The sequence below is a fragment of the Amaranthus tricolor genome, chromosome 3, assembly GCF_026212465.1.
Source record: "Amaranthus tricolor cultivar Red isolate AtriRed21 chromosome 3, ASM2621246v1, whole genome shotgun sequence".
Classification (NCBI taxonomy): domain Eukaryota; kingdom Viridiplantae; phylum Streptophyta; class Magnoliopsida; order Caryophyllales; family Amaranthaceae; genus Amaranthus; species Amaranthus tricolor.
The window spans coordinates 35,804,455-35,818,311 of NC_080049.1; the positions used below are offsets into that span (position 1 = coordinate 35,804,455).

Genomic DNA, 13,857 nt, shown 5'->3' on the forward strand with positions numbered 1-13,857 from the left:
TTTCTCTCTTACTCTTACGGCCTGTTTGGTTGATGGTAATGGGAATGAAATATTGTAATAGCAATAGTAATGAAGGAATGGATATGAGAATTGGTAATGAAGATTCTTTTGTTTGGTGTACATGACTAAAGAATGGTAATAGAAGATAATATTTCATTGATTGCATTTGGTTGTTAGTAATAAAAAATGGTAATGACTCTTAGTTTCATTATTGTATATTTGTATCTAAAAGCATTATTGTATCTAAATTATTCTATCTAATGATTCTTTTTTTAATAATAATATTTTTTTGGATAATTACATACATTACCTTTTTTTCTTCATTATTTTTTCTTCAGCTCGAAACAACATTACTTTATTTTATTACTACAGTAATACTTCATTACCATTACAGCCTAATACAGGTTGTTTGATGGTAATAAAAATGGCCCTTTTTGGTAATTTCATTACCTTATTTTATTACCATCCATTACCATTGAAGGCATCCAAACAACCGAATTTTTTATTACTTAATTTTATTACCATTACCGCCCTCTAATACTATGTACCAAACGGGCTGTTAGAGGAAGATGATGGAGATAAGGTTTCATCAGATGATGAGAATTGTGTGTGAAAGTAACATGATAAACCCAGTTTTTGCTTGAAAATTTGTTGAAATTGTGAAAAAGATTGGGCATTAGCAGTGGGTAAAGAAAGTTGAATGTTGAGATGATAAAGATTAAAGATTATTCAAAGAAGCCATTGAAATGAAAGGTTTTTCCAACAAATTGTTTTTCATCATGTTTTTTCAATTGAATTGAATGTTGGGTAAAAATAGTAGACTGTTGAAACCTTTTACCTTTAATGAAATTTCAATGCACAAATTGTGTTCTTCAAGTTTTTGAATTAGCTTGATTAGTCTCAAAGTGATGAACATTGATGGCAATTTTAGGTTATTTTTGTCAAAAGCTTTAGTGATATTTTTTCTTTTTTCCGTTGTTGTTAATTATATTAGTTTAACTCTGTTTTGACCTTTATTTTTCCAATTTATCTTTTTTGATTTATTTTTTTGATTTGTGGTGAAATTTAGAATAAGAAATCATAAAAAGTTTCATGGATTTTGTTTTCAAAATAAAGGGTTTACTGATATCTCTGATAGTACACAATAATTCATCATTACTATACTAGAATCATTTTTATCTAAGAACAACTTAGATTAAAATTTGAAAAACATAAATTTTCTTTTCGGGTGGAGTAGCATATTGTACTGGTATGGGCGAGGTGTGTAAGGATTTGGAGTACACTGTACACCTTTCAGTTGTTACCAAGAAACTGTCTGGCATTGTATATATGGAGGAAATAGTCGAAAAAATTAGGAAACTGGAAGAAAAGTAAGAAAAACAATAGAGGGAATGGTACATTTAATGAAGTCAAATGCCTTTTACATACAAAGTAAACGCCCCACTTAACGGTCAACTGTCGATTTCTGTCAAGTCTTTTGAAAACAAAAATATCATATAAGGTAGTTTTTTGCAAAAAAAAGTAAATTAAGTTGTTTTTTGCAAAAAGTGTTATATATTAGGTAATTTTTTGTAATTTTTACTTTTGATTAATTAGGTCAATTTTGATTTATTCAGACCTGATATGTTTAAATCACTTTTTCTTATGTAATGTTTAATTCAATGAAAGGTTGAATTTTGAAATCTTAATCCTTACCGCTTTAGACAAAAAATTTCCTATTTAAAATATCGAATCTATGCCATAAGGAATAAAAAATTAAAGGCATTAAAAATCTTCTTATTTAAGAGTATTTTTCTGGATATTTGCTTAGATAAAGAAATTTCTTCTCTATAGTAATTAACAAAATAAGAAATCACCCTATTCAAGAAAATCCAAGAGAATACTTTTTATTGAGATTGGTTAATGAAGGTTTATGATGTTCACATGAAGAAATTTATAGTGCGGAATTTGATGAATATTGAATTTGTATTAATTATTCAATAAGAGGAACACCTTTATTTATACATCATTTGACCATCTAATAAGGAATCTAAATATTACGGAATATTAAAATTAAGGAAACTAAATCAGAATAATATAAAATATAAAATAAAATATTCTACTTTCCTACACTCCCCCTCAAGTTTGGTCTTGGGATCACCGAGGCCGAACTTGCCAAAAATATTCTGCAATGCTTTTGAGCCAATTGCCTTGATCAGAAAATCCGCCAGTTGATCTTTTGATTTTACATAGAATATTTTGATAATTTTTCCGGCAAATTTGTCATAATTGATTTTCAAATTTTTGAGTTTGGAGAGGAAAACGGGTATATAATTTTAATTGATTGGATGAACAAGATTGGGATTTAAAATGAGTGAAGTACTTGGCTTGGAAATCGATCACCCCACGCGGATCCTTGGGTGACCCAAATGAGGGCACGCGGGTTTGGCTTGGGGTAGGGCTAGGGTTTTGTTTTTGTTAGTGTCCATATAAAAAGAGATATTTTTGGTTTGTTTGATGAAATCTGATTTTGGGGTTCTTGGATTTAGAATGTTTGTTTGTCGGTTTTCTTGATGAGGAATGACGAATATAGTCTTGCCACCATTTCGGTGACTCACCGGAGCATAAGAGGCGACTTTTTCATTTTTGAACTCATCACTTCACCGAAATGATAAATTCTCTAAGTCTGACCAGATTTTTTTTCTTTTTTCACTCCCCCTTTCGTCAGTGATAGGCCCAAAAAAGATGGAAATCCATGCCCACAATTCATGGGCATTAGTAGTATGGTCAATAACAACATTGATAATGGTGGTTTCAAGGGTGTAAAGTATCCATGATATCACTTTTGCATCGTTTTGTTTCCATTGAGGATCTTTGTTTTTTAGAGGGGCGACAATTGATATGATTGAGCTGCTACCGATCTGCTATCTTTTGTTTAATTTCATTACACCACTTGGTGTAATTTGTAAAATTCAAATTTTTAGAAAAATTTGGGTAAGTATGGATTTTTTGGTTATATGTTTGGATATTTTGGAACATTCGTTCCAAGGAAATCATCGTTTGAGGATTTTTTATTTATTTTTTTTTCTGGTTTGATTTTATTATGGTTTTGGTTTAATTTTGATATGGTATTTTTGAGTTTGGTTTGGTTTTGATTTTTTCTGTTAATGATGAATGTCATGGCTTATCACCGGTTCCCAAAAAACACCATTGGCTCTGATACTGTGAAGAAATTTATAGTGCGGAATTTGATTTGGGTTTAATTTGGTAAATATTGGATTTGTATTAATTATTCAATGAAAGGAACACCTCTATTTATACATCATTTGACCATCTAATACAAAATTTAAATATTACGGAATATTAAAATTAAGAAAATTAAATCAAAATAATATAAAATATAAAACAAAATATTCTATTAGTATTCAACTTTCCTACAAGATATAGCCTTAAAATATAAATCATTTAAGCAATACTCCTCGGTTCTGAGCAAGTATTACAATTTATTTTGAGCAATTTCGTAGATCCATTAATTTTAAATTTCCAAATAAAATTGTAATTTTTATTTTTCTTTTAAGGAAACGGCCAATTCTGGGGTCAACTTCTTCATTTGCAAGTTCCCTAAAAAATTAAGTCTGCAAGGGGTGAGATTGAGAAGCACACCATTTGATCTCACAAGTCACAAGGAAGGTACACTTACACTACTTTCCCAACTTCCGATGGATCCGTTAATGGTGGTGGGTAGTTCCCCACACCCATTAACCATTAACGTGTTTGGTACTTTTCCACTTCCCTCCTTTTCCCTTATATTATACAAATTGTACTGTTTTCATCCCTTTTGTTTCACTTTCAATACGATTCTCTCACAATTTCACCATGTCATCCATCTCCATTGTTACTTTGAACTTCAGCAAGGTAAACTGGGTTCAATTTGGATATCTGAATTTTCTTAAACTAATACTCCTATTTAGTACCTTTTTTTTTAATTGATTTTTGTTTGAATTTTTTTTTTTTAATTTGTAGGGGCTGAAATTGGGGTTATGTTCAATTTGGTTATCGGGGTTCCTTTTAATTTACTTCTCATTTTGTGCTACTCAGTTCTTGCCTTCTGTTAAAGTTGAAATTACAAAACCAAGAATTTTTTACCCAACAAGTTTAGTAAATTACAAGGGTACTCCCAATATAACCATTTTTAGTGCTCCTAGTCCTTTTAATGGTTCTGTTGGAAGAAGACAGGATCTTGCTGTTCGATCATGGCTTGGATTATCTCCTAACATCAATGTTGTGCTTTTTGGGAATCACCCATCTCTTCATTCATTTGCTTCTTCCTTTGGCTCTCGAGTTTATGTTGAATCTGACATCGATTCCTCGTAAGTTTACATGCTCTTTATTTTTTGTGTATGGAATTGAATTGTTAAAAGCATAGCCGCATCATATTGTATCATCCTATTTGTAAAGGTTTCTAATTTACCTTTTGAGTATAAAAAAACCGCGTTTTAGGCCACCTAAAGTATAGTTTTATGGTTTTGACTAATATTTGAGTACTTCCTCTATTTCATTGAGCCACAAAAAGCTTTCACATAAAAGAGGGATATGATCTGGGGGGCTGGACTTAGAAAATAATATGGCCGAAGGATTAAGAGTTACATGTTGAGATGATAGAAAATCGAAATGAATGGAATACGTGAATTCTTGTGGAAGACAACTGTAACTTATCTGTTGGTTCACGTAGTCGACTTTAATTTTTTTTTAAATTTAGGTTTTGGCATTGTTGTTGTTGTCCTTAAAGTTTATGTTCTGCATTATATTTCCTCTGTTTTCATTTGTTCTCCCCATTGATTTTTTGCGTAGATGTCAGTACAAACTTAAAAGTCAAATAATTTTAATTGTGAGTTTTTAAAATTCTAAAAGTTGATATTTACAAAATATATATTAAGACGAAACTATCAGGATCCCACATGAGTACATTTTTTCATATAGATCGATGAGAAATCATAATCAAAGTTTAACACTAAAATTCGTAAATTCTATTTGAAAAGAACATATGAAAACGGAGAGAGTATTTGCCTACATATGTAACTTCGTGGGATGTCTGTATAGTTTGAATCAAATGTGTTCATTATTTATCGCTGCTGGAACTTACTTAAACAAGCTAACCTAAATGTGTAAAGCTGAGAAGTTTTTGACATATCCTATGTGTTTTCCTTGTAGATTTCTAAATGTTCCATTCTTCCATTCCATGATTGCTAGAGCAGAGTCATCCTCATCCGATATTTCTGTTCTTATCCATCCTGAAACCGCGCTCCTTCCAGACTTTGTTTCCACTCTAACACATGCGTATGAACTCGATCATGATTGGTTTCTCATTGCTAATTCAAAAAGAATCCCTTTCTTCCCGTTCTCATTGGATGAAGTTGGGAGACAATGGATACGAGAGGATGGTAAACCCATTCCACTGCAGAAGGTATTGGGGAACCATGTATAGTTTCAAAGCGGGCTATAAAACAACACAATTGAAATTTTTTATCTATTCCATCAGTTGCAGGAGGTTCCTGCTCAGACCTGGCATTGGGATTACTGCGAAGATAGGATGCTCATGGCATGGAAAAACACGGGTATTCCCTTACATATGGGTGTTCTCCCTCCCTTTTTATACGGGAAAGGCCTACACAACCATTGGTTCGTCAATGAAGTATATCATTCCAACTATAGATTTCTGTTTGATGCAAGTTGGACTATCTCAAATATTCATTTACCTGATTCAGATTATCACGAACCTACTCAATCTGCTAGTGTGTGCGCCAATCGGTCAGATACAAAGGACTGGGAGTACCATGGTAATCTTCAACTTGCGGAATTATATGGCTTGTTTTCTTCTCAACAAGTTGATTTTTCTGATTTCATAAAGCTTGTGAAGTGCGGTAGGCAATTTATGTTTGCCGACAAAGACCAGAATATCGTTTATTCACCTGAACATCATAGCTCAAGTAGGTTGTTGAAGGGCCGTTTTATACTATCTGGAAGGACAAAGAAATTAATCAATTGTCTTGCTGATTTTGGAACATCGGCTTGGACTATTAATAGCTCTCATAAAAGCAAGATGAATGCTTCGATGCTGCTGCATCTTCCATATGACTTGGAAATGCTCTTGTCTCTTCGAGCTGACGAGAACAAGACTGTTGTACTTGCTGTTGCTGGATACAGCTACAAAGACATGTTAATGAATTGGGTTTGCAGATTGCGGCACCTAATGATTAATAACTTTCTTGTTTGTGCCCTTGATGATGAAATATATGAGTTCTCTATCCAACAGGTATATAATTGTTCCTTTTGTTGCTCACCTTCAGATCCTGTGCCCCTTATTTCTTTCTTTACTCGTGTACTATTCCAAATTCCCTATATTGTGATGCGTTTTAATTGTCAAGAAATATTTTTGCGTATTATTTCGGCAGGGCATCCCAGTTTTCAGGGACTCATTAGCTCCAAGAAATATCAGTTTTGATGATTGCCACTTTGGGACTAAGTGCTTTCAAAAGGTCACCAAGACAAAGTCCAGATTGGTTTTGCGGATTTTGAAGCTGGGGTACAATGTACTTCTAAGTGATGTTGATGTATACTGGTTCAAAAATCCAATACCATTGCTTCAGACTTTTGGTCCTGCGGTTCTTGCTGCACAATCTGATGAATACAATCTAACAGGTAATCTAAAAAGCCATTTGTTGGTTATTTAACTTCTTAACAATGCCAAGTGTAGCAAGAACTTTCTAGAGAATTCTTTGGTCCATTAACAATGTTTGGTTGGTTGTTTGCTATCCATTTGTATAAATCAACACCTAAAAATAGAGTACATTTTGCATACATTGTAGCATTAGGTAATTTTTTCTAATAAAAATTTAGGCAATGGGGAGATCTAGGTTAGGATCAAACTCAAGACCTTTTCCGAAAAGTGGTACTTGCTCTGCAACTGTGACAAGACCCAATTCTTGTTAGGTAAAATTACTAACCTTCCAAGAGGCTAATCTTGTAATAATTTTTGAAAGAAAACATGCTTTATTGTATGATCACCTGCTATGAGAAAAGAGTTGATTTACTCTTTTTGCCCAATGTATTAATTATCACACACTCCTATATCACTTGAAATATGTCAACAACTCAAAAATCTAATTCAAATTTCTTCTTCTAGTGCCAATCAATTTACCGAGGCGCTTGAACTCTGGTTTCTATTTTGCTCGATCGGATGATTCAACAATTACTGCCCTAGAAAAAGTGGTCAAGCATGCCATGACTTCAGACCTATCAGAACAGCCAAGTTTTTACGACACTCTGTGTGGTCTTAATGGCACAAATCGCGTTGGAGACAACAAATGCTGGGAACCCAGAACAAATCTTACTGTCCAGTTTCTAGATAGAAACTACTTTCCTAATGGAGCCTACCAAAGCTTGTGGGCTGAAAGAAATGTTCGAGAAACTTGTGCAAAAAGGGGATGTTATGTTCTTCATAATAATTGGATTAGTGGTAGATTAAAGAAGCTAGAACGTCAGATACATTCAGGTCTATGGGATTATGACATTAGCTCAAGGATGTGCTTGCAGAGCTGGCACAGAATGTAGGTAATTAATTTCACCTGAAGTGCAAAACAAGATCTTAGTGCTGCGTTATTCGGTGCATACTTTTGTAGGGAAAAAGAAGAGATGTATATGAGAAACAAGAGGTGTAAGGTGCTTGATTGCGAATAGTAATGATGCTTACAAAAAGGAATGATGCTCGTTGAGATATGCTAAAAGAGCTGTTTGAACGGTGCTAAAGGAAATATGTTAAACTAGGGATAGCCGGATAGGTCATGAATTTTTCATGATGCTTTTTCATGGAGGAGTTTCTGAAGCATGTCTGATTGTTGCATAGATTGTATAATATTAAATGTGTACATGATCTGGAATCAATCAAGAATCATTTCGGTGAACTTGACGGTTTCTGGTGGAGAATCTTGCTTCAAATGAAAGTTCTGGTCTGTTTGGCATTTAATGAAAGGATGTGATACAAATTTCTTGTCCGAGTAGAAGCTGCTAAAAGTGAAACACTGTCCGACTTGAGCGAGTTCAGTGGATCATCCAATATGTTATGGTATGCCAATTTTCATCTTTCCATTACATTTGAAATCAATTTTTGTCTACGACTCTACGACTACAACGCTTATGCATATGCCATGTATAGTCAATGCATGTTAATCAAATTATGTATATGCTCATTTGCTTCTAGTTGGCACGGTTTTTATGTGTATCTGATATCTGATGTTGATTAAGATGTTGGCATGATATCAATTTCACTATTTGGAGGAAACTGGCTTTTATTGAGTTTTTGCACGTCTCTACACTGTACATTATATCAAGCTTTCTGAATCGTGTGCTGAAAGACTGAACTTTCGGAAGATGTTATATGAAGTCCGTTCAAGTTTGCTATATCCATACAATATTCCTACATGTATCTGGTGATGTTTCTTGAAATTGCTTGTAGGCAGTAGGCACTGTTTTGGCTGGTTAAATACATATAAATTAGTATGTTCAGTTAAAGTCGTCTAAAATTGATCCGATTAGCTGAAACCGAGTATGGTTCGACCCAACCCGAAATTAATATCATATCAGGTTATCCAAATATTTACATACACACAAGATTCGAAATTAACCCCATCTGAAGGGTCATACCTGAAGCCTGCTCAAATACCCCAGTGTACACCTCTATGTCCAATAAGAGATTATTCTTGTTTATTTACCCATCCTTATCTATTTATGCGTCTAAGTATAGAAATAAAATATGCTATCAGAGGTTATTAAAAAAAATTAAAGAAAGAATGGATTCTTGATTTTCAATTCCAATAAGAGATTACTACTAAGAGAAACATTTTGTTCTCACATACAAAACCAAAAATTTCTCAATTCAGTCTGATATGCCAAAATGGTGAATGTTATTGTTAATACTCATAATACATATGATAAAACCTTGGTCAAGATTGTGGTGTATAAAACTGCGAGTATTCCTCCAACAGGAATTGTCACAGCCCAAGAAGTGACAATCTCCTTTACTGTCTCTGCTCTGACACTATTTAGCCCTCGGGCAAAACCTACCCCCATTACAGCACCCACTAGCGTATGAGTACCCGAGATAGGCAACCCTAGCTTTGAAGCAAAGAGAACCACTGATGCAGCTGCGAACTCTGCAGCAAACCCTCTAGTTGGTGTAAGTTCCGTGATCTTCTTTCCAATAGTTGAAATCACTCTGTAACCCCACATCATAAGACCCGCTACGATTCCAAATCCTCCCCACGCAAGAACATCTGTTGGGATATATATCTCAGCTCCGGCACTAGCACCATTTTGGAGTATCGATAAAGCTGCTGCCAAGGGACCGATAGCATTAGAGACATCGTTTCCACCATGGGCAAATGACATGAAGCACGCAGAGAGAACCTGCATGTATCCAAACACACCGTACACTATCTCCAATTGGGTTCCTTTAGGGCCGGCAAAATTAGCAAGGAGACCGATATTCTTTTGTTCTGGATGATCGAAATGGTGGTCATCCACGTGTTGGGTTTGATTCGATGAGTTTGATTTTGCAAGTAGGTGGCCTAATTGTATGTTGATCATCCGGTAGACGATAAGTGCTCCAACAAAGCCGCAGCCCAATGCCTGAACTATAGCCAATGGAAGAGTGCTGCTAAGAGGTAAGGCTACAAAAGATATTGCTGTTACACCAATGAATACTGCTACTGGTGCAGCTGCAGCTGCAGCTTGTCCTGGATTTTCAGCACTGTAAACAAACTAGACAAGTATACCAGTTAGTTTCGAGTTCTGAATCCGTGGGAATTTCTAGGGCGTGTTTACCACTATTTTTACCAAATAATATTAATTTATACAACTAAATATCTAACAGCTACAATTGTACAACTATAGCTACCCATGTTACTTAAACAATTCACACGTGCCCGCACAACTACCTTGCATTGAACAACCCTGGTGTTAGCAAGATTCGAAAAAGTTCGTCTAGGGGATTATCGTGCATAAAGTAGATTTTGTATTTGCTTTTTGAGGAGTCATGAAAAAATTACATACCCTGCGGATACATTTGTACACAAGAAATGACATGGCTGCACCCAGGACAGGTGAAAAGATCCATGAAGAAGCAACCTTTGCCAGTGAGCTCCAGAAGACAGCATTAGCTCCTCCATAGACTAGTCCGAACCCAACCATTGATCCTACTATGCAATGAGTTGTTGAAACTGGCCAGCCGTAAAAGGATGCTACCTGTGTTCACAGTATATAGGTTGTTAATCCCGAGAAAGTGAACTGCATTATGTTCATGTTTTTCCCAATACTGATTATATCTTGCAATCACATATGTTATTTGGATGGATTAAAGATTTAAGCCTTTTGATTTTGGATTATACTTGGATTATATACAAATGACTTATCAAATGTATATACATTTTATTTATGTAAGGTTCCAAATGATGTTTGCTACCAAGAGTAAATCGGAAACAGCCTTTCGTTATTACTAACATGGGTAAGGTTACATACATCTAACCTTCAAATCCTTACAGGTGGGATCCATTTATGATTCTGGCATAGAATGAAATATGTCACTATAGTTTGAAGAACTTTGTGAAGATTCAGATGCCACAAACACAGAGTTATTTATTCATCTACTCAAGGAAAAGTTCATAAAGATTAGTGCCGTAAAATTAGTGGATTAGTGGGATTAGATAATACTAGCAGGATCAATTCATGATGTTGTGATTTTATTTACTTCATCACAAGCATATGATAATTGGACTTATCAATTATGATCAAATACTGTAGGTAAAATGAGGGGTTTAAGTAACATGAATGGGCACTAGTCATTGCTTTGTATGTGAAGAAATCACTAATAGAAGTTTGGTTATTGGTATTAGATGGTGGTATTTGCTAATGGTAATAGGTTTTAGTTTTACTTTATATGTGTCGTATCACTCCCATGGTAGTGGAGCTCTCACTTTGTAATAGGTTTTTTCTTTATAATTTTCACTACTACCTTATACTACATTTTTAAGTGGTAATAGATATAAATGAATGTTGTAAAGAGAAACAATGATTAGAGGAAGACAACCATGATCATAAACCTTGTTAAGCAGTTTTTGTGTCTAAATCATATCAAATTTCCAATACCATTTCTACCATTTAATACCAACAGCTAAAATGAGTTGTTACTCCGTTTTTGTAGCAATTCCACTACTTTTATTAGTCAACGTCATGTGATTTAATTTGTTCATTATTTTCTAAGCAAGCATGATTAAATGAAACCAGAGAATCTGAGAGAAGTTGGAATATTAACCTGTAGCCAGGTACCAGCAGCTGCAAGGGAAGACAAAAGTCCTGCAAACAGCAATGTATCCTTCCCTTGAAACACATTAGCTACAAGAATCCCCTTCTGCATTGTGCTAGTAACATGTGTTCCCGTCAAAAGTGCCCCAGAAAACTCCAACACAGCAGCCAACAGAACAGCCTGTCGAATCGTCAGAGCCCCCGAACCAACAGATGTTCCGAAGGCATTCGCTACATCGTTTGCCCCTATATTCCAAGCCATGTAAAACCCTAAAAGCAAAGTAGCATAGGAAAGCACCTTAGTCTTAAGGGGCGTACCAACTCCTATCGATTGCATAAACAAAGGAAATATAAGAGCAGCAAAAGCTATGCATACTGATATAGCAAGTGCTGTTGTTGATGATATGTTAAAAGCTTTAGCCATTCCTGATAATCTTTCTGATTTCTCTTTACCCTGATCATGATGATGATGATGATGATCTTCTGCATTATGATGTTGATGAGTGGTTATGATTTCTTCAGGTTGTTGACCATCTGCATCAGCAAAGGAAGATAAAGAAGCCAAAGGGCAAGTAAATTTTGAAGTTTTAAGCCTTAAAATTGGATTAGTGGGTTTAATTGGTGGAATTTGAAGCTTAAATAGAAACCCATCTTTGATTTCTTTGTTTAAGTAATGGTAATGACACTTAGGAAGGTATGTTTTAGTTGTTATTGTGTTTCTGGTTGAAGATAAGAGGCAAGAAGCAGTCATGTCTTTAATGGAGGATAGAAATGAGAAGATGAAATAAAATTATTCATTGGCCATGGATTATAGAGGTGAAGGTGAAAAAGAGAAAGCAAATAAGGGAAGTGGGCATCAAGTGTAGGTCATGTTTGGTGGAGAAAGGGAGATTAGAATGAATTTGGATGTTTGTTGTGGTTGCTTCAAATGTGTGGTAGTTATTTACACTATCACAACCACACATAGCTTTCCCTCTCCAAAAAGGTCCCTATTATCAGATACTCAACTAAATTAAATACTTACTCTTATCCATTGATCTAATCACCAATTAAGAATCACATAAGCTATCATCTTATGACAACACCTTTGAGTTTTGACAATAAATTTACTAATTCTAATTGAATACAGTAAAATGACGTATTAAATTATGTGAATTTTTATTTTGTGATGTGTTTTTTTGAGATATTATCAATGGTACTCCTGTACTGTAGCAAAATATCAATGGTACCCCAGTTAATTTCAATGGTACCCCCAAGTATATGCTAATTACAATCGTGACACTATTAATGATTTTTCCGTTAAATACCCGTTAAATTTTGAATTTAACCTAACCATGGTTAGTTTCTTCTTCTTTCCTTTTCCCTTTCCTCTTCCTGCTCTCTTTCCATGGCTGCTTCATCTCAAGTCCGACAATGATCAACCCGAATATGCAGAAAAGAGCGAATTGATAAACATTTTTGATGGCATGAATTGAATTTAGACAGAAATAAAAGCTTAAAAAAGGCTGAACTAGGAGAAGGAGAAACACAATGATGTTCCAAAGGTAGGACCCACAAAAACCATTGACCCACTCACGACGTAACCGAAGATCTTGTGAGCAGAAATCGACTCGATGATGGCTTATTTAGATTGTAAATTGTGTTAGGAACTTGTATAATATACACTCTAGTGTAATGGCTTTGGGTTTTTCTAATTTGAAGAAATTCTTCTATCAAGTTTGACTAATTTTATTACCTTTTGTTGTTGTTTAATTTTGAAGAACCGTGATGCATTTCCTTTGTCAGGTTTGAAGAATTTGTTCTTCAATTTATTTGGGTTTTTTTAATTTGAAGAATTTCTTGTTCAATTTATTTTGGTTTTTTTAATTTGAAGAATTTCTTCTATCAAGTTTGACTAATTTTATTGCCTTCTGTTGTTCTTTAATTTTGCAAAACCGTGAATTTGGGTCTCCATCAAGTTTTACTTTATTGTTTTATTTCTTCAAGCAAGTTGCAGAACCGTGAGTGGGTCAGTGGTTTTTGTGGGTCCTACCTTTGGAACATCATTGTGTTTCTCCTTCTCTTGGTTCAGCCTTTTTTAAGCATTTATTTCTGTCTAAATTCAATTCATGCCATCAACAATGTTTATCAATTCGCTCTTTTCTGCATATTCGGGTTGATCATTGTCGGACTTGAGATGAAGCAGTCATGGAAGGAGAGCAGGAAGAGGAAAGGAAAAAGGGAAGAAGAAGAAACTAAATATGGTTAGGTTAAATTAAAAATTTAACGGAAAAATCATTAATAGTGTCACGATTGTAATTAGCATATACTTGGGGGGTACCATTAAAATTAACTGGGGTACCATTGATAATATCCCTTTTTTTTATAATGTTTGCTTTTGAGAGTTGAGCTGAACAACTTCTTTGTTATTTTAAAATTCTGCCTAATTAGAAAGTAAAATGAAAGTAACTTAATGACATTAAAATAATAAATTATTGTAACGTATTATTTGGTGGCTGTCAAATCATGCATTTTAAATCTTTA

General features: G+C 34.4%; 2 protein-coding genes across 3 annotated transcripts; one reads left to right on the forward strand and one right to left on the reverse strand.

The window, feature by feature from the left end:
* Positions 1 to 3,433: 3,433 nt before the first annotated feature.
* LOC130807881 (beta-arabinofuranosyltransferase RAY1) lies at positions 3,434 to 8,438 on the forward strand. 2 transcript variants are annotated; one of them, XM_057673263.1, is made up of 6 exons: positions 3,434 to 3,894; positions 4,003 to 4,349; positions 5,191 to 5,443; positions 5,519 to 6,292; positions 6,432 to 6,678; positions 7,163 to 8,438. In XM_057673263.1, exons 1-6 carry the CDS (start codon positions 3,856 to 3,858, stop codon positions 7,588 to 7,590), a joined length of 2,088 nt encoding a protein of 695 aa, XP_057529246.1. In that variant the 5' UTR covers positions 3,434 to 3,855; the 3' UTR covers positions 7,591 to 8,438. The 2 variants fall into 2 exon arrangements, with proteins under 2 accessions (XP_057529246.1, XP_057529247.1); XM_057673264.1 differs by having other exon boundaries at positions 3,475 to 3,756.
* Positions 8,439 to 8,952: 514 nt separating this feature from the next.
* LOC130807882 (inorganic phosphate transporter 2-1, chloroplastic) lies at positions 8,953 to 12,378 on the reverse strand. Its single transcript, XM_057673265.1, has 3 exons — positions 11,345 to 12,378; positions 10,087 to 10,278; positions 8,953 to 9,795 (listed from the first exon to the last, which is right to left on the reverse strand). The coding sequence occupies exons 1-3, from the start codon at positions 12,083 to 12,085 to the stop codon at positions 8,953 to 8,955; spliced, it is 1,776 nt and encodes a 591-aa protein (XP_057529248.1). The 5' UTR covers positions 12,086 to 12,378.
* Positions 12,379 to 13,857: the final 1,479 nt, after the last annotated feature.